The sequence below is a fragment of the Anser anser genome (genome assembly GCF_964211835.1).
Source record: "Anser anser genome assembly, chromosome: 15".
Taxonomy (NCBI): domain Eukaryota; kingdom Metazoa; phylum Chordata; class Aves; order Anseriformes; family Anatidae; genus Anser; species Anser anser.
In genome coordinates this window covers 6,727,036-6,748,470 of record NC_139736.1, presented here as the reverse complement: position 1 = coordinate 6,748,470, position 21,435 = coordinate 6,727,036, and the positions used below count along the sequence as shown (strand labels likewise).

The window sequence follows — 21,435 nt, the reverse complement described above, 5'->3', positions numbered from 1 at the left end:
TTTGGATTTGAGTATGGGCAGGTCGGGTCCCAGTTTAGGAACTGCCTCTGTTGTTTCCGATCCAGTTCACCTTGAAGTTAATGGGAGACCTTTCACTAAGTGGAAGGCAAGTTGGATCAGACCCAAAGAAAAAATACTTAGTGAGTACTTAAGGGTTGTAAAAACGCAATTCAATGATTAACTCATGCAACCACTTTCCTCCACTGAATTCTTGTCCTCACAGTTCACAGTAAAAGGCAGGAAAATGTGAAATACAAGTGTCCCTTGCTTTAGGAAAATCACTGTCCTCTCTTTGGAACCAGGCTCCCACAAAACTCCTGCAGGTTGTACACGCATCTATCGCACTGTACAGGAGATAAGCTTCATATTTTGTAGACATTTAAACACAGTTAAAAATTCCAGGAGAAGTAGCCAGACATGAACATTTGGAGAAAAGCAGCTGCATGTCATAAATCAGGTCGATTTAAAAAAAAATTGGCAACAGTGTCATTTCACACAATGTTTTACTGCAGATCTTTCGCAGATCTTTCCTCCTCTCTCTTGTCTTTTGCTTTTCTCTTCGTCCCTGTGTCATTTTTCCTAATCTCTGCATTTATTATCAGCCCCTGCATGCTTTAGCACAATCTCCTCTTATCTTACTGAACAACCTGAGCATAGGTAAGCTTTTAGGTTTAGGTTTAAATTAGACAAAACTAATTTCTAAGTGTTGTTGCAAGGAGAACACTTGTTTCACATTGAACACGGGCTCAGCCAAGTGACATCAGTGCAATGTGTCCCCTCCACATCCATGTAGACACACACACACACACACACACACACGTGCCCTTCCTGAGCTTCGCTTCAGGTCTGCGTGTGTATGGTTGGGTGATCCACAGAGCGTAAATATTTCTCTGCACCTTGAGCATGGGAGTTCACTGAACTCGTTCCATTTGATGGGAGATATTTATATAAAACAGCAATTGCCCTGAGATGTGCTGCTGGGAGCAGCCAAGCCAGCGAGAGGCTTTTTCCCCTTGCAGTAGTGCTGAGCAGTTTCTCTGCCACCCTTCTGCTCTTTATTCTTTCATGTAGGGTGTTTTTCAAAGGTTTCTATTTTTTTTTATTTCTTTATTTTATTTTATTTTATTTTATTTTATTTTATTTTATTTTATTTTATTTTATTTTATTTTATTTTATTTTATTTTATTATTTTATTTTATTTTATTTTATTTTATTTTTAATTAAAAGCAGGGTTAGGCCAATACTGAGCCCTTTTAAAATCCTGCTTCTACTGCTCTTGTGACAGATGCTCCTCAAAACCTTCTCCTCGAGGTTTTCCCTAAAATGCTCCCTTAGCTAGGATGAAACGAGGAGAGGGCTCATGGCTGCGTGGAGAGCAGGGCTGCTCTTGCTTCTCTCACTCCGCTACAGCCTCCAGCAGCAGGGCCAATGCAGAGGCTGGGAGGTTAAAATTAAAATGCTCCTTCCCAGTGCAAAGGCAGAAGAGGGAAGAGATGCTAATACAGCTTGATTTTCCCCTGGGAGTAATGCAGTGACTCCCCGGGGGCTGCAGAGCGTTAACCCACCCTTTATCCAGACACTTGCAAGCTAAAAGGGCCCTGATGTGTAATTTCCAATGTAATTTGTGACTCACGCAGTGCCTTTAATATAAAGCGCGGATTAGCGGTGGGGGTTTCCAGCCTGGAAGAGGAGAAGTGTAGAGGGAAAGTGAGATTTTTTTATAGTTCTGTGAGGCACAACTGGTCTGTGAAATGGCTACAAAAAAAGGGGCTCCCAACCCAGTGCCCTCTTACTCATGCAGTATATGGCCAACCAAGGCGGAGAAGAACCCTGTTAGCTCGAATGTGGACAGGGAACGAAGTGTTTGGGTTGGTGCTGAGATGGACTGTGGAGTCTTGGAAAGCCGGGCATCCTCTGAGCGGGGCTGTTCCTAAGTGCTAGAGAGGTCCAGGAGTACCCTGGAGAATTTGGGTTTGTAAATCACCTTGGCAGCTGCCTGCCAGAAGGGAGCTACTTGAGAAATGCTCCAAATGGCAAGCCGGTGATGTCACCACATTCCCAAACATGTAATGCTTTGCAGTCTGGAATAACCAAGGTGGGACGTGTCCATGAAGCATCTGTGAAACCAGCCTCAAAGAGCTGTTTTGGTTTTGCACTGGGATGGGGCTGGTGCCTGGGCACAGCCTGAGTCCGGTCCCATCACACCTGGGGGGACAACGAGCAGCAAAGTGCTGTTCTGTAACCCTTGTTTGGGCAAAATTCTTGTCGGGAAGAAAACACACTAAAAAAATGGAAGAAACACGATAAAAAAAAAAAGGATGGTTACCCATGAACCGCAGAAGTTACCCATGAACTGCAGAAGCAGCGTGGGGCAAAGAATAAGTCTGCCACCCTTCATGGAGATCACAGTCACCGACAGCTGGAGAAGTAAAGAGACAGGAGTAAAAATTAAAGAAAAGCGGGAGGTGGAGTAGTTTGCTTTATTAGAGCAATGAAATACCACACCATATCAAAGCAATTCCCATTTCTTTTGTAACCACAAAGTAGTCTGAAACAGGCAATTACATCTTTTTTCCAGCTCAGAGAGGCACGTCACCCTTTGCCACACATTAAGGAATGTTAATAGCAGCAGGAAGGAGTTCAGGGGTGCGTGCGCTTTAGTGGGAAATCACACCTCCGAGGAATTAGAAGCACTCAGCCCCGGGGAGTGATTATTTCGCAGTAACCACATGCCTGCTGTTCTCTGTGGCATAATTATTCACGGGATTTGGGATTTAAATAAGCTGGACAAGCAAAACTTGAGGTTCTCTGGGGGAATAACCCCCTCTGCCCTGAGCTGGCCTGGGCACCAGCATCCTCGGGTGCTCTGTGCTGTTCTGACCCCCTGTCTCTGGGTTGGTGTCAGGCAGGAGAGCAGTGTTCAGCCCTGGAGATCCATAGTTGCTAACAGCTGGACAGTGCAACACTTGCTGTACAAATGAGAATTTGATGCTCTTTTTTATCTGTCAGTCCCCACGTGTAGACTCTGTCCTCCTAATGGGTTTTGACAATAACTGTTTCTCTGCAAAGTCTTGGGCACCTCACTCAGTGTAATGGGATGTCCAGTAGCTCTCAACTGATTAACTTTGGATAAAAAGCCCAAAATATTTGGCTTTTGCATGGGTAGGTGAGGAGGAAGAGTGCCATAAGTTAGTTGTTTGGCGTCCTTGGGGAAATGTTGAGTCTGTTGTAGTGCTCTGCATGGGGCTGTTGCTTGGGTACTGAATGTCCTGAGGGCACAAGGTGACATCTGGGTGCCACCAAAGCCCATGGCCAAAGCCGATCTGTACTTTTGGTGGAACCACATGTTTTTTTCCCAAAGTAGTTGTTGTCATGGGTGGAATAGGAAAAAGAAAAAAAAACCACTAAGTGTGGAATTGGATGGGGTGAGCAGCCAGAGCTGCTGCTGGGATCCCGTGCTCATCACTGCCTTGTTCTTGCAAAGTGCTGAGCACAAAAGAGCTCCAAGGAAGTATTAAGTCTATGCTTGACTGTCAAGGACACACATAGTTCACTGAATATATGCGTGCCCAAAGTTAAGCATGTGCTTAATGAGGCTAGAGTGCTTTGCTTAGGGCAGAGCTGAATCCTTAATAGCTCCGTGTTTTGCAGCTTTTGCTGAAAAAATGGAGCTGATACTTCCCTGCTTCCTGCACTATTTGGAGGACAGGCTTACTAATATTCATGATTCTTGGACTGATGGGAAGGAAAGTAATGAATAAAAAGGAAGACAATATGTATCAATACATCAGGTTCACAGTAATTAATTTTTGAATGTGTTTTGAACTGGTACTTACCATGAACCCTGAAATTTCAATGGCATATACATCACATACAGCAAAAAGAAAAAAATCCAGCAAGCCGAAAGAAATTTGAGCTCTTGGTGCTTCTGATACATTTAATGTTGTTGTTCCTTCAAATCCTTACCTCTAATGACCCCAGACATATTAAATAACATTCTCAGGGCTGAACAAATGCTTCAGACTTCTAATTTTACACCAGTTTTTCATCCTGCACTCTAAGAATGTTATATATTGAAAATCCTTCTCTGCAGAAAGCACTCTGTAGGCTTTTTCCTGAAGACAGGCTGCCGGTACCTGGGCTCACACTGAGCGCTGTTTGCACTGCCTGGTTTTTTAAAAATAGTTTTTGCAGCTGGATCATTTTTCAGGTTTGCAATTTATGGCTAGCAGGCAGTGTACAACTGAGCCTTAGAGGGATAAATCAAGGGGAAAGATGACAGATTTCATGGCCTTGGCATGGCAAAAATGCTCACACCACTTGCCCAAGAGCACAAAGGAATCCATGCCAGAAAGGCTAGCATAGGGGCGGAAAATAGTGATGGTGATCTAGTTTCTTAATGAAGATACCTTAAAGAACAGCACAAAATATCATTATAGCACCTCATTAATGATCTCTCCTGCTTACTTAATTGCTATGAGCCTTTTTTTCTCCCTGCTGTGGCAACAGCATTGACCATATTAACGTTGGTACTGGGAACTGTTCTGTAGTGCTGTCAAGTACCTCTTAATCTTCCAACTCCTGTACGTCGAGGCGGGTTTCTGTCTCAAAGATGAATCAAACCTTATTTCTGTGTTGAGGATTGTTTTTTTATCTGCAAAGTAAATTAGTGACAGGAGCTTCCCAGAGCTTGCTGTTCTCTTCATACCATGACTCATTTGTTTTTCTGTACAAGCGTTTTCTGGATGGTAGGAAAAAATTCCTGGCCAACATGCGCTGCCACTTAGCCACTGAAGCATCAGCATTTGTTTGTTCCGTGTCCCAAATCCCCTGTCCCCATCAGCATCCCAAAAAAGGGAGAGGAAGGAGAATTTGCAACAAGTCCCACATTTGCACACCCGCAGTTTCTGCTGGTGTCGTCTCCTGTGCCATCAGTGGACCAGTGTGGATTATATACCTCCCGCTGAGCAACCCGCACAGACAGTAGCCTTCTGTAAAGCAAGGCACGGAGACCTGAGCTTCTCATTTTGGAAATACACATTTCAATCCCCACTACTGGTTCCGAAACAGCCCTGCATATTGTTCTGTACATCAGAAGCAGCTTTGTACACAGCTTCCAGAAGCAGCTGTGAAAAATGTTGGGGTAGATCTTTACTTACCCCATTGTTCAGTGGCGCTGCATTTCATTAATAACCGAGATCAAACTCTGTCCCATAAAATGAAATGAGCTGGAAAAACTCATCTTGTTTGAAGTCTTTTAAACTCTCATGCTTTTTAACACTGTGTCTGCCTCTTAACTTTGAGATATCTTGGGGAGGGGGTGGTGGTAAAAGGGAAATAGAAGCAGATATTGCAAAGAATGATCTATAAAGAATACCCGTCTGATCACGTTGTGTCCAGTACCCTGACAAGAGGTATAAGATATTGATGTATGTGTGGAACTATGCATGAAGTACGCTTCTGTGCATGCACTTACATGCATCTATCTGGAGCTTGGTAGTGCTGGAGTTCTGCTCTCTCATTGCGTATGGCTTATCTACTTTGTAACAGCATTTCATTTTGCTTTCTTTTCAGCTGTCTTCTAACTAATAATAATAATAATAATAATAATAATAATAATATTAGCAATAGACCCATGACTCTGATATCTACCCCACACCAGCTCTCTTTAGCTGAGATCCCTGGAAGGGGAAGGGGACTGCTGGCTGTCGCACCAAAATGTGCGGGTGGGGAGATGTCCTGACAAATATGCTTACACTAATAATATTTTTCCATTTGCTTTTCCCATGATGACAGGCAGCTACTTACTAGGCAGGGCTGGAAGTCATGTTCTGAATTGCTGAAGGAAATGTTCCCAGTTGATCAAACTCTATGTGTTTTTTATACTGATCAAAGATTCTCTGCATGTCTTATATATCTGAAAGCACAGAAGAATGAATGAAGAAAAAATAGTTATTCTTCTGTGCTGGTAGACAATGAAATGATGATTGGTGAGATTATGCCTTGACTCTACTGTCAGCACAATGTCAGTAAAGGCAACGGTATAGAGAGGGACCATTTTGAGATATTAATACCAAATCCAGATCACTAGAAGGAACAGAAAAGCCCCAAGGTGGAGGAAAAAGTCTGTTTTTATTATTATTATTTTATTTTGGTGGAGAATAAAATGAATCTTTCAAATTCTTGTATCCTGTTAGTTACTCTGATTATTCATCCCTTCATATCCTACCTGCTTGTGTAGTCAGGAGTGGTAACTTGTGTTTTGCTCAGGTGAAAATCTGCTTTTATATATACTAGTGGTATATTTTTGTGCTTGGAATGGCAGGAACCTTTCACTCTTGATGCGTTGAGCCAGGGACTAGTTTTACAAAGTCTTTTCCCAAATGCCCTGATTTGTGCTGAGGAATCAGAGGTTATTTCGTTGTCTCCTAGAAACAGTGCTGGTTTTGAGGGGAAAGGCTAAAGTAAATATTTCAAGGCTTTGGGTTGGGGGGAATTGCAGTGAATTAAAAATAAATGAATGGTGCTTAGTAAGAAGGGGCCTCTGAGCAGAGGAATCTGCAGTCTAAAGGCATTAAGGCTTAATTCCTGGGTCTTGGCTTAAGGGTGCTCTTTTCAGGAATGGGAGCCAGTTATTCTGGTAAATCTATTGCATGTATCCCTTCCTCGGAAAGACGCACTGACCAGCTGCAGCACGTCTTACTGGGATGGCTGTGCCTCGATCATGGAGCGAGGAGGAAAGCTGAAGATGGAAATTTGCAGAGGACTGAGGCCAGCATGTCGCAACAAGGAGGAGAGGGCTGTAGCCAGGGAATTGGGGAAGGACGTTTTGAAGATCGTCTTATAGCAATATCTGTCAAGAATGGTTTAGGTCCAGCTGATCTTGGCCTGGGGCCAAGGGATGAGCTAGGTGACCTGAGCCTTTTTTCTTTGACTCTGCAAGTGGAAGTGGAAAAAAAACACCTTAATACACTGTTTTCCCTGTGGATTTTCTCTCCCTCTTCCCTCCCAGTACCCTCTTGTGCCAGGTAACAAGATAGTCATATATCCAAATGCACTTTATGAAGCTTATTGTCATGCACTGTATCAGAAGTTTGTGATTTATATGACGCTCACTGGTCCTTGAGCATGTGCAGTTGTTAAGTTCTCCTCGTCTTCTCGGGAGAAAAGCCCTCCAGGGCTGGCATGCAATAGCATGATCTCGGTATTTATCCTTTTGGCGGTTTGCTAATTATTCCTATTCCTAGCATATCCCTGTGCGAATTTCTGTCTTTCTGCCACAGTAAATATTCTCTCATTTTTCTAGCTGCAGAGCTGCTAGTTAAGCAGGAGAAGCCTGAATATCCTGCAGAGGCCCATATTGTCATTTGGATGATAGCAATGAAACCAGCCAAACATCTTTTCTGTACCACTTAAATTGCATGTCTTTGCATTCCTGGATTGGACACTCATTTTCTGGACCATATTCTGCTCTTGTAAACAGCTCATATGGTTCCTGGGAGTGCTCTTTGTAGCAGAGCACTTTGATAAAGCCAAAGCCATCAGCTGCCAAGACTCCATAAGGAGTCGGAAATAGGCACCAGATATCTTCGCTACTGTAGACGTAGCTGCATTAGCAGTATCATTTATCTTCCTAAGGACTTACTAAGCCACTAAAATGTATTATAAAATTAAGGGCATTTTTTCCACCTGTTCTAACCAGTGCCAAATGCACAGAAAGCTCTCCCCGGTGATAGGATTCTGTATGCAAAACCTGAGTGCACTCCTAAGGACAGCAGCTGCCTCAGAGACAAGGTTTTGTTTTTCTTTTTTTCTTTTTTTTTCCCTTTTTTTTTTTCCATGGGCTGCCTCCTTCAGTTACAATAATACACTTTAGATTATCTCAGGGCACTCTGGATCCCAGTGCTGCACAATCCAATTTGACGTAAGGGTTGCAGAGGGGGGAGAAAATCTTGCAAGCAGACACCGGACTTTCAGTCTGTGTCTTCCACGAGTACAAAGAAGTTCATAGGCTGGGGAAATTTCCTGCCTGTCTGTGCTGGGAGAAAGGCTTTCTGCTCTTGAGCTGTGGTTTGGTTGCTTGCCAGAGTAAAAGCAACCCCAAAGCCCCAGCGTGAGGCTTCCGAATGTGAGAGGTCCCCACGTCCCTCCCAGGCTGCAAAATAATTGAAACAGCAGCTAACTGCTGAGTGGCCCCTTTTGGTCTTGTGTTAACTGTATTTTATCATTTAGATAACACTGTATTTTAACTGTTACGTTCACAACTTGGCTCCAGTGCAGGTATTTAAGCACCTTAAACACTCCACAGGAACAGAGAACAGTAGTAGCAGAGGAAAGCTGCTTTCCGAAGGAAAAGAAGAGCGACCTATAGCTGTGGGTAGCCCCAGATAATCTCCAGTTATCTGTTCCCATGGCCAAATTAGTCTCTTACCAACGGTAGTCATGTGCTTGCTCATACACTTGCCATGCCACCTTGGCCAGTGACATCTCTTGCTGATTTTGCTGCTGCCAAATTCCCCAGCTGGAGAGGGTCAGGGTCTCCACCTCCAAAACGGTCCAACCCGAGCAGACCTGTCGCTGCCGTGGAGATGTGATCCGTAATCATCCCTAATCCCTTTGGCTGATTCCCCCTGATTACGTGTGGGAGCAGGAGTGCAGTCTAGTTAAGAGGAGCTGTTTTCAGATCATCAGCATGTCCTTTGATTAGCAAAGGTACATGCATTCGAGATGAAGGTGTCCTGAAATGGCTCTGGGCCGCGGCACAGGAAGGCAGCATGTGTCTGTCAGGATAAAGCTTGAATCACATTGGGCTGTTTGCCCTATTTTCTAGCTTTTTGGCTGCTGCACAGATAATAGGACCCCTCCAGTGCAGAGGAAGCTTGGCATCGAGGCAGGATTCTTTCGAGTAATACATGGCCCTGGTGGGTACTAATCCTGGTAATTTAGGCAGGTGCATGCGAGGAATTCTGGAAACTAAATAGAGATTTCCACGTTAAAGGTTTCATAACGATGCTTTCTGAAATGCTAGAGAGCCTGCAATCCCAGTGTGCTGATGGGGTTCATGAAAAAAAAAACGAGGAATTAATAGTATTTGTTTTTGGCAGTGAAGTAATTGGACAAAAAATACTTACAGAAACATTTAAGAAAGACAAACAAACAAACAAAAACCTTGAAGCTTTGCAATGATGCCTGCACACAAATCACTGTGTTGGTTTATCCAAATATGCCTGAGCACAAATCCAGGCCCCAGCCACGGTCAGAATGGAGCTGCCTTACCAGATTTACTCATGACTGGCTTCATTTATTGGAGGAGCTTTGTTGCTGCTGTTTGTGAGCATGCCTTGCTCTTCTAGCCACAGGATCAGATGACAGTTGCATCTCATCATGCAAATGTGTTCTTAGCCTGTTTAAAATCGTTCTTTATTTCCTGTATTTTCTCCGAGTTGTGCCATGGCTGGGAAATTTTCGTGGGCTTTGATTTCCCCTTAGTTCTTGTTTCTCCCCTGCTAGTGTTACTGGTGCTGATTTGTCTTTTCCTCATGCAGTAATTGGGCTGGTGCCACTGTGTAATTTTTAACTGTGTGCAGTATCAACAGACCTCCATCTGTCTTTCCTCCAGAGCTTCCCAGCCTGCCGTTATAAATATCTGCCAAATCCTCCTCCAAAGAGAGGATCACCAGATTCCAACTGTTTGCAAAATAAGAGACGCTGCCAGGAATCCTCTCCCACCATCTGCAACCTGTGCAGGACCCTGTGTCCTGCGTGTTGTGAGCTTTTATTGCTGCCACTAAGGAGCTCTGACCGTCGTCTGCAATTTGTTGTCTGTCGGAAGCGTGCACTTCTGCGGAGGGTTGGGCACGTCGGTCTGTTTGCTCAAATACCTCATTGCATGTGTCATTTTATTAGGCAATAACCTTCAATAACCATTGGGTAATAAAACCAAAATAACAGGGATTTATATATATATATATATTGTTGTTGTTTTTTCCTTTAAAACACAGCTCTGGTTTAAAACATGCTATGGGCTGGATCAGTTCCATCGTTGTTTTATAAGGTATTTTAATTGACCTGGAATGGGCTCAGTGTACATGCTCCTTTTGCAGCCTTTTTCTTAGAGACTGAGGGTGTTACAGTGCTCCGAAGCCGGTGTAACCGATAGGACTTGCTCACTGCCCACCTGTGTTACCGAGAGCAGAGTTTGATTTCATAGAATCATAGAATTTCCCACCTCTCTATATTTGCACATCAGAATAGAAGATCATTAGAAGAATTAGCACCAAAACAGGTGATGCACTGATAAGACCACACACACTAAAATCTATCAGGTTTTCTAATATGATAAAATCATGTATAAATTCATTTGTATAACTCAAAAATAAATATTATGATGTAGGTGCCCTTTTAACACCATGAAAGCCATTCTCATAATGGTCCATTGATTCCATTGATTCAGTGCTGTGTTAGGCTCATGTGGCTTTTAAAATTCAGTTGTGTACCCTAGGCTATGATTGTCACACGTGTTATCATCTGCTGGTGGTATGGTAGCCTGCTCTGGCTGAGGAGCTACCAAGAAATCTCTTTAGGTGCTGCTACAGACGTCAAATTAACTATAATTTTTCTTTGAATGAAACCGATGCTAGCTAAGGTCAGATCCAAGGAGCAAGGTTCCAGTTCTCTCAAGTGGGATATTGGAATATGTCATCAGAAAGGGTTTTTCAAGGTTATTTCAGGAGAGGGTTTCACTTTAGGACCTTGTACATAGTAGTTCTGCAGAGCTTTGCAAAGGAACTTAAAAGGCGACTTGGAGCTGAAAAATACTCCTTCTAGCCTGCATTCAGAAGAACCCAGTATTTCCCAGAGACAGCAAAGCGGGTGCCGTGCTTGCCTGTCGCGGGCATGGAGCACAGCAACTGGGGCTGGAGGCTGTTCTTCTGTAGATAATTAAAGAGAAACACCTGGAGCACTGAAGGAATTTAGAAGTTTGTTTCATGATCTATAGCCAGGTTGAAAAAATACTGGTATTTCCACTGTTTAGATTGCACTGTGGATTTGGTGTCCATTTTTGAAGGTTTTAGGGCAACCAAGTTCACGATTTCTAGAAGGATGCGCCACCATTTAATAATACATTATGACAGGAGAGAAGTATGTACAAACAAGTCAAAGCCTGCAGGAGAACTGTACTTATTCCCAAATGAATAATATCCCCAGCCATTGCCGGGGGTGGCAGGGAACAAATAGGAAAGTGAAATTAGAGAGACCAGACCATCCCAGCGGTGATGTACTGGCTGCCCAGCGTGTCGAGCCGTCGCGGGGCCATGGGGAGAGCTGTGCTTGCAAGATTGAGATCGACCCTTTCTTTAAGTCTGATTTTCTGGAGCGAGATTTTCTTGTAAAGGAACAGCCACGATTCATTTAAAGTCTTTGGGAGATAAAAAGCAGATGGCATTGATTAGCTAATTAATAATATTTTCTGCAGCTTGTCGGCAGTGCTGGTATGTGTAAAGTTTGGAAAAGCTTAGTATGAGTCTTTTTTTCTTTGATTTGTTGAAAAAATTGACTCTTAAAATCTGGAATGGAGGAGAAGTTATATACAGATGGGTAATTTTCCCAACAGAAATATCTTAAACTTTTTCTTTGAATTTATTATCAGGGCTCATTTCTTAATTTTTGAGGGGAATATGCACAACAAGGCTGCAGCTCCCCTAGCTCTTGTCTTGATTACACACTGCGCTGTGTGACTTGCCACAGGTGTCTGGCTCTCGTGTATTCCTCCTTGTTGGTGTAATCCTTCCCCCTTTGCAGTTACGATGAGACAATGGACGATATTATTTTTTATTTTATTTTATGCCAGGCTTACTTTCAGCTTGTCTCCGGGTGAACCCTTGGCAGCCACAGTAGCCAAAGTGCTGATTTGATTTGCCCTGTAACATCTGTCAAGCATTGGCCAACTCCGTAACCACCAGAACGGTCCCTGCTGTTTTGGCTGGGGCATCACTGGGGTGTTGGACACCTCTCTGACCTCCTGTAATACTGGACATGTCAAATACCTTGATGGTCTCTCTGTGGTGGCAATTGTTCAGCATTTAGGGTGAGATGGAGTACCTTGCTAAGAAAGAAATATAAAGAATAATGCCTGAGAAGGGATATCAGCTTTTCAAACCTGCTGGTGGCATAGCAAAATTTTCACATGACCAAAAACCACAAGACTCATCTGGTTTCTTGAGCGAGGTGGACATGGGGGACTCGGAGGCGTACCACTCCTGTCAGTCATCATGGTCTGGGTGGAAATGAGCGTGGCTAGATGCAGCCTTGGGTTCCCAGCGAGCCCTATAAGTGCACCTTGCTGCAAATTCTCTGCAGATCTGAGCTCTGCACCAGCACCACCCCAAAGCCTTTCATGTGACACGGTCCTAGCGCAGAAGCTTTAATTTAATTGCCAGTGTGTAGCATAGGTGATGCACGAGCTGTCAGCTGGCCACCTGTGACAGCTGGGAATGAGAAAGAGCTTTGGAAAAACATGTTTTCCTCTTCTGGGGAAGTGTCCTACCTTGCAGATGCTGTACAGAACAGCTTTGCAGTCCTTATTTCATATTTAAGACTTAAGGGTATGATGCAGGTCTTGGTGGGGCCCAGACATTGTACTGGTGAACCGCCTGAGTTGTGCTCCATCCAAAAGCCACCAGGACTAGAAATTGCCTAAAATGAGACAGAAATTTGCTCCTGTTAATACAGAACTTTCTATTTTCTATGTAGTTGGGTGTTCAAGCTTGAGCCTTTCTATTTCCATCAGAATGACATTTTTTATTGTTTCTTAAAATGAAGAAACAACAAATTCTGCATCTTCTCTGGAGCACGGTCTTGTTAATGTTCTTTGAAACATGACATGTGTCGTGGCCGTCAAACTGCAATGATCCCATTTCTTCTGAAATGAGAAAAACATGTCACTTTTGGCTCTAAGTAATACAAAGGGAGAGTCATATTTTAGATAGGAGCTACACGGCTGCCAAAGATGAAAGAAAAATGTTATTACTTTTGGAAATTTCATAATTACAGTTAATGATAATTTAATGAAATGACATTGTCTTCACCGCTATCACTAATGAAATGTTTGAGAGTGATAAAATAGATCTTGTTAAATAGAGCGAGAGCCTTGAGTAGAATAGCTTTTCGACAGCAGCCTCCATGCACAAGTCGTGGAATACTGTTTTTTGTTAGAGTAGTTTAAAACAGAAGTTAAAATGAAGGCTACATTGCAAATAATGCTCACAAGAAGTATTTAAAGGCCTTCCATTAAGCAAACAATACTGAACTCCTGAATAACGTGCTGATGACTGAGTACTGCTCCTTAGAAATGCTAACCCTTCATTAAAACACTTTCCTTGTTTTTCTTTGCAGACAGACCAGAGAACAAGAAACGCCGCCTGACTTTTTTTATTTCTCAGACTATGAAAGACATAATGCAGAAATAGCAGCATTTCATTTGGACAGGCAAGTAAAATGGATTTGCATTAAAAGAAAAAGTGGAAATATTGTGATAAGTTTCTGCACTTTGCCCGGCTCTGTAACCGAATTACTTTTAAAAAAAGGGGAAGATGGAACAAAGGTTGGCCAACACCATGAATAATAGAAACAGAAGATGATGAAACAGTAGATTAATAATTAGGAAGTGTGACTTACTCTGGGAATGAGAAACCTGGCAGTAAGTAATTCTCAAAAAGAAAGAGAAATGATATTGAAGGGAAGCTGAGAAATGAATTTCCCCTGTGATCGTGAAGTGCATATGGAGAGGACCCGTCTCCTAGGGAATAGGCAGCACAAGTACGACGGGAATCTGGCTCACCCCAATTAGCTCCAGGGCACACAAATCCAAGTGCGGGGATTCGTGTGTGTTCAGAGAGGAATAATTGCAGTGGAAAGGGAGTTCTGGTTTCACAGCCAACAGTTGGGGCTCTCCTGTGTCGGGAGCATATGTAGACCACAAGATAGTAGGAGGGAGAAGACACTGATGTTCATCCCATGTTCCTGTTAGCTAAAAATGTGCCTCCAGCAGAGGTAGAGCAGAGTCTGTTGGATAGTCCAAGACTGGAAATGGACTGGGGCCTGCCCAGATTAGAAGCAGGAATTAATTCCTGAGGACCTATTAATTGTAGGGCTAGAAACCATGGCATTTCAGGCCTTTCACAGGCTGACTTAGAACTGAACTGGACACTCTGAAGTGCTAAGAAACATCCTTCCAAAAGCTTCAAGTTTTGGGCCACAAATTCTTTGGGGGTACATGTAGTATTGGTGCCTTCTGGTTTGATGGTCAGGATGAGGGAATCTGTCAGCAGGTCACATCCTTAAAAAATCTTCTGTATTTTATTGTTGTTGACCTTAGTGTTGATTCCCTCTGTTTCATATTTTATATTGCCATTTTAAGCAGATGGTGCTGTAGGAAAAAACATTAATGGAGTTCCTGCAGGGAGATACGTTAAATATCCACATGCTAAGCAGAAAAAGCAGTGTAGAAAATCTTAACAAAAGCTGGTGAGATTGGGATTGAAAAAGGGTCTTTACCCAGCCTTTGCCCCTGGGAAAATTTTTAGTCTTGGAGAGGTTGATTAGGTTGGTATAAGGGTATTTAAACAGGGAGGAGTGGAAGCATATAAATCAAACAAGTACTAAGACTGTCGGGGAAAAAAAAAAAAAGTACTAGTTTTTAAATCTATTAGATGGTGTTTATGGAAGAAAGAGGCTGAAATCCCGTTCCTGAAGTCACTTAAAAATTGATGAGCAAAATGCTTGTTTTAACAATCCTGAATTGGCACAAGCTCAAAACCAAGTCTCTGGTGTCTCTTATTTGTGGAATTTTATGTCACTTGCATTTTTTTCATGGAACAGTGTGTCCCCATCCTCTTCTTTATGTTGAGTCTGCTTCATCCTATGTAGGCAAGTCAGAGCTGATCATATTCAGGATGTATTTTTTAGCATATTATCAGAAGGATTATCCAGTTTAAAGTTGATGGGCTTTTTATTCCTTAAAGGCCACAGATAAATGTGCCTTCAGAGTGTAATGAACCTTCCTAAAACCTATCACTATCATTATAATCTGATCCTTTACATAAACTGCCTCTTCTCTCTTTCTCCCAGGATCCTGGATTTCCGTCGCGTTCCACCAGTTGCAGGTAGACTGGTTAACATGACAAGAGAAATACGAGATGTTACTCGCGACAAGAAACTGTGGAGAACATTTTTCATCTCACCAGGTAGTCTTGGAAATAGCACTGTATTCTTTCTATCCTGCCGAACACGTACTTAAGGGAACGATGCGTAGATTGCTTAATTGCTCAGATATTTCTAATAGAACTGTCTTCTAGACCTTTGAATAAAAATAAATGTGGAGACATAGCCTACAAAGAAGACTTTATTGTTTTGAATTGAGTGCCTTTCCCCTTGACAAATTATCCACAGAGACAGGCTTTTATGTTCGCAAAAGCAATGTATTCAACAAATGTTTTATGCAGAGCAATTTCTAAAGCAATTTCTTCTGTTGCTCTCAGTTTACCCAAAACCTTATTACTTAGTCCATTAGTTATTTAGACCTTTTTTCTAGTGCTATGTGATCCATCAGTTCTGGTGGTCAGATGCATTTATCTCTTGGTTTTTACTGGAGGACCAAAAGCTAATTTTCTCAGAGTCATGTGCCTCAGTTCTTATTACAAGAAGAGTCTGAAAGAAAAGCAAGGCAATAAATGTGTAAGGTATCCTGCTTCCAGCTCACATTCACAGCTGTGCAGAGGCTGGACTGGAAATGATCTGAATTGTTCCCAGTCTCGTACTTGCTTTGAGGAATGACTGCAGGAACCATTACCTCCCTCTATTTCTATTATTCTTCACTCTTTCACAGCATCTGGTAGCCCTCTCCAAGGACAGAGCTCCACAGGGTGGGAACTGTACAAACACAGGGTGAAACCACATTCTGGTCCCAGAATACACAAAAATAGGTAAAGACGGTCAAAAGGTGGGAGAGAGATGGTAGCCTCTGGGGTGCTGAAACAGGGGAATTAAGCTCTAGGTTAAGACACAAATGTACATTCTTAATTATGTTCACAGGGAAAGAATATATAGAGAAATGTTCATTTTAAAGCATTTAGCTATGTCCAGTGAGCTTAGCTGATATTAGTTCAGCTGTGTGCAAATGTGTTGCTGAACTTGGGCTATGTCTTGTGTAAACAGGAAATCTCGAGTGGAAATCTCCAGGGTTCTCTCCTTAGCTTGTGTCATTGGCCGGCAGTTGTTTATTCCAGATCCCCAAAGCCAAGACCCAAAGACTTCATTGCAGTTTCTCCCAGTGTAGCAGTATTTATGCTGGTAGCTACAAAGCACAGCCATGTAACTACAGCGCTTTCTCTCTTAAAATGTTCATCACACTGTTGTGAGCACCAATAAAGTCATTATTGTGAGTGTTATTTTTAGCTTAATATTTATATTCAGCTCTGCAGGACACAGCTGAGAAGACCGTTATTAATTCCAGTAACTTCACTTGTGAAATACATTACACAATTACAAGAGGTTTCGTCCTACCACACATTATGTGTGCTCCAGTTTTACCCATACTACTGAGAGTGTTCACAAATGTGATGTGCAGGCATTGTGTGCACAGCCGGGCACTTGTCTCAGTCCCTTTCTCTCCCCTTCTTTCCCTCTGTCTCTGTCTATATTTTATTTATTTATTTTTTAATTGATTTGTTTGTAGGCAAATAATTACCCCTCAAAGATGACAAAAATCCTTGCAGTTGTTCACATGCACAAGATACTTTGGCTCATTTGAAATATAAGACATTTTGTTCGCATTTTAGCAAGTAAGACAAGGATTAGCAGGCTTGCTTGCGTTCTAGTCTTCCCAGGTTATATATCAAGGCTTAGGGGTGAACTTGAGTGATTTCTGAGAATTACAAAACTGTACTCGGGTATTGAGCAGCTTACAGCAGCCACAGCCCAGCAATGCTGAGTTAATGCTGCCCATTTGGATGAAGATCTTTATCTTGTCATTACAAAATTCCAGACATCCAAAGGATGATCCAAGCATAATCCTTTATTCAAATTTATTTAGAGGTCTTGGATAAATTCAATTAAAATATTTGATTAACTATGAATCAGGCTTTTCCGTAGAATGAAACACTTAAGCAATTATTTTTTCTTTCAATTTTACATTTCCTAAATCAATATACTTTGCTTAGATCATTTTGGTTACTTGCCAAAGTTCTCCCCTACAAGGCCCCCATTTAATTAGTAGGATTCTCATTAACATATGCCCAGCCTCAGTCTTGTATTTCATACTGACCTTAAAAGGCAGGCATTAATTAATGCCTAATGAAAAAGTAATAAAAGCCCTAAATTAAGCAATTAATTCTGTTGTGCTACATGGATCCTTGCAAGAACCAGTCTGCGCACCCACATGAAGCTGTCGAGGCCCCCCGGGACTGCCTTGCAGTCGGCTGTAGCTCTGCACCTCTCTCCCCAGCAATGCCTGATGACAGCGACTGGAGACACACTATGTCTGCCAGTGATGCAACAAGCCCTGCATGTAATTTATTTCATACAAAACCCTTCCCCTTGGGCTGGGAGGCCATCATTTGCAACAGAAACCCCTTCCAGCCTTCAGAGGTTCGTTACGAGCATCATAACCGATGATGTTCACCAACATGTGGTATTTTTCCCTGGACCAGCACTGGGAAGTGTTGGAAGACACCTCCCTGCTTTTCGGTGCCTGGGCCACCTTGCTTGTCCCATCAGGAATGGAAACGGGCCTCTTACTGCCATAAAGCTACCGGCAGATGTTGCTCCACAGCACGCAGCATCCGTCCTTCCACCAGGGAGTGCAAATGGCTGAGAGCAGGCAGAGCTGCGAGGGGCAGGACGGGGTCAGGTGATGCATTAGGAGAGAAAGCAGATTGCAGAAAAATGCTCTTCCAGGCAGTTTGGACTAAACATGAGAAATGGAATTAGGTCAGTAATTATTTAAATTAATTTTACATCCTTTGCGGTGGGGTAGACTGCAGTAGCCCTGCTACTTTCACAAATGAATGGTAATTTGCTAGGAAAAAAAGAGACATATTAATGATGTCAGCCTTCGTTTTGGAAGTAATTGAGGCAGCAGCTTAAAGAAATCAATGTTACACAGCTAGTAAGCATTATGTTTTTGTTCATATTAACCAGTTCCTAGGAATTATGGATTTTTTTTTCCTCTTAGCAAACAATAGTAATTCTGAATTAGCTATTATTTTGAGCAGGTAAATGAAAGATCTTTTCATGCATTGCTTAGTAAATATTCAGGGTTCTTTCCAGTGCTTGAATTGCACAGGCTTGCTAAATGTCCTCTATTAAGAGTCATGCAAATCTCAATAAAAGAATTGCTCTGCCAAGCAATTTGCTTTAAGGTATCTCCACTTGTTCCTTTCCTTCCCAAGAAGAATTATTGTTCAGCTATCAGGGTGACGCACAGAAAATGTTCAGATGAGTACACAGACAATCTCTTCTTCTTAATTGTAATTAGGTGGAGTTTCGATCAACAGGCGTGGTGATTTTTGCATGGATTTCATTACGAATCATGACCATTCATCCTCAGATAATGGAAGTCAGACATTTGTAACACCATTCGGGATTCTCTTGCCTCCATTGTGCTTTGGGGAAACAATTTTGTTTATTTGTTGGTGGTTTTTTTTGTATTTTTTTAATAAAGAAGGAGCTTACATGCTGCAAATTCGCAGCATTTGAACATTTCACAGTATATGAACATCCCTTTCTGCCTTGCCAGCAGTGCTGCTGCTGCCATTTCTACCCAGCCCACAGGAGCACAAATTTCTGGTGGCTGCTCCTTTTGCAGCTGTACTTTGGGACTCTCATTTTTCCCTTCCAAAGGCCAAACCCCGCTCTCAGCATGGGCCTCCCATCAAAGCCCCGGGTTTGTGTCTCCAGCTGGAATTTCCCACTCGGCACGCTGTGCAGAATGTGGGTCACCTACTTCGGTTTCCAAGAGGCTTGCTACTGCACTTTGAAGTCCTAAATGAGAACTGTGTTTTTCTATCTTTGGTACCTCTTTACTTCTGCATTTTTAAGAAACCTTAAAAATCTTTCCCCAGATAATTTGGGCTGCTTCATCTCACTTGCTGTGTACAATAACTAGAGTAGAGATACCAGGATATCTATTCTGTATCCATCAAAGCAATTAATTTCTTTAATAATCACTTGAGATCCAGCACCCCGTCACCTCCACTATCCCCAGAAATCAGACAAGAGTGATGGAAAGTAAATACTACATATCTGAGAGAATACCAGATGTCAGAAAAAGCTTTGTCATCAAAAGAAACTTCTCACCAAGAAATATGCTTGTGTTTTTACCGCACATTTGCTGTCCTAATGACAGGACGCATCCTGCCGTCGCTCAGAGGTTGGGCTCCTCTTGAAGGCAGTGGGGGCTCTGCGGGAAAGTCAATAGCCGGAGGAGCCCAGCGGGAGCACAGCAGCCCATGTGCCAGCCGTGTCACCCTGCAGCAGCAAATGCGATGGCTGCGATAGCCCCCGAGCTTTCCTGAAGATTTATCTGGATACGAATGTGTGATTACTGTCAGATGATTAGTCCCAGTTGCTTCCGTTGACAATACCAAGCAGGGTTTCATTGTTCCCAAAGTTAAATTCGGAAGCAAACTATTAAACACAGTATTTATCTTCCCCGCTGTGCGAAATGCTGTGTTTAATGTAATTCCTTTCTGGAAAGGTCAGATTTACATAGTGTGCAGCAGAGGCTGCGGCAGCACAGGAGGGGCATCACCGTGCTGTTTCCTCTTTACAGAACTGGTACAGCTGCAGATAACCACACATCTGCTTCCCTCTGCCAGGTCGTCCAGCCTCTGGAAGATAAATTGTCTCAGGTGATCAAGATAACTACGAGTGGGTTCCTTCCCTGCACACAGGAGCAGGTGGTGCTGACACAGCTGAATCAAAGCAGGAGCCCCACTGCAGCTTCAGTGCAAACATAAGCTCTGGCTGCAGCGCAGGGGAGAGCCCTGCCTTCCCACCGAGGCAGCAGGCATCTGGGAAATCAGGGATCTCTTCATATCTCCTAATTCTCTTGTGCTAGCCTGCAGCGAGCGGCAGCATCTGTATGTGATTTCTTGTAAATCATACCTTGTGGCAGCTTGGAGCCCCTTGAAATACTTGGTCTGCAAGCATTTCTTTTAAAGGTATAAATCACAGATGTTTTCCCCTGGTTTTTATTGGCTGAGAAGATCTCAGCCTTCCTAATGACCCACTCTGATCCTCCCATTCGCAGACCATCTGCAGCTCACAGTGCTGCCTGCAGGTGCTTGGACAACTTTTCACTTTCATCCTGAATTATGGAAGAGGTTCACATGGAGGCATGAAGCCCTCCTGGTTTTGCCAGGATGATCAAAGGCAAGTCAAGGCACCTGTGTTAGCCCTGTAAAAACTGCGCCAAGTCCGTACTGCGATAGCATTTTTTGAACAGGAAACCCATGAGAGATCATAGACTGCAGGGCTGTGAGCCCACAGCTTGCGTTAGGTTGGGTTTGTTTAGCTGTTGCTTGATTTTAGGCTAAGAAAATGAGTGGAGTCCAAAGGAGGGACACAGACATGGTCCTGGGTACAAGGAGAAGCAGAGGGATTCAGATTCATTTAACCTGGTGAAAAGAAGAAAAAATGAGTGGGGTTTCTGTTTACAAGTTAGGTATATCATGCGATGAGCTGCGCCAAGGCTTGTGCTGGGGTTCATCAGCAATCGCCACGCCAAGTGGCTTTATGGCCAAGGACGTGGTCATTTCTTAGCTCACGCGAAGGCTCAAACCGCTGTTCCTTTAGTTAAACTGTTAAGGGACTAAGTATATCTTAAATGTAAGGAGAAGCTTTAAAAATATTTTTAAGGGTATTCTGCACAATAAAACATTTTAATAACAGAATGAAAAGTGCAGGCATTCTGAGTGTTCCCTTTCTTGCTTTTGTTATTTCTGTTCTTTATTTTCTCTTCTCCTAAGCACTTTTCTTTCAGTAATTGTCGGCGAGGTTTTTGACCACAGGGTAAATATTTCTGGAGTGAATCAGGATGTGTTTAACTGGTATGAGCCAACTGTGTGAATGTAAATATGCAGTTCGGGTAGGAATTGTACCTGAGGACAGAGAGGTGGGTGGCCGTTCGAAGCCAGTCACAACAGAGAGATTTGAAAAGTGTGTGTCCAGCATAAAGTAACCACAGTGTGATGGACAGATCCGATGACCATCGATAGAGGCTTGGGAATAAAGAGCTGATTCAAACTGCCAAGCAGTAAAACATCATCCTTTTAGTCCGATTATTTGATGTAATTCCAGGATTAGCAGTCAGAACCATGTAATATGGCTAGTTAATGCAATCAAAACCATCGCAAGACCTTCTCCGCATTCTTG

The 21,435-nt window shown here is 42.9% G+C and overlaps 1 protein-coding gene across 2 annotated transcripts in view; it reads left to right on the top strand.

Annotated features, from left to right (window-relative positions):
• FAM20C (FAM20C golgi associated secretory pathway kinase) overlaps positions 1-21,435 on the top strand; it is a 58,127-nt gene that overhangs the window by 30,494 nt on the left and 6,198 nt on the right. For both annotated transcript variants that reach the window (XM_083800368.1, XM_083800367.1), the window contains 2 exons: positions 13,396-13,488; positions 15,130-15,245. In XM_083800368.1, the coding sequence (XP_083656494.1) occupies positions 13,396-13,488; positions 15,130-15,245 (209 nt within the window). The remainder of the gene's footprint in view (positions 1-13,395; positions 13,489-15,129; positions 15,246-21,435) is intronic.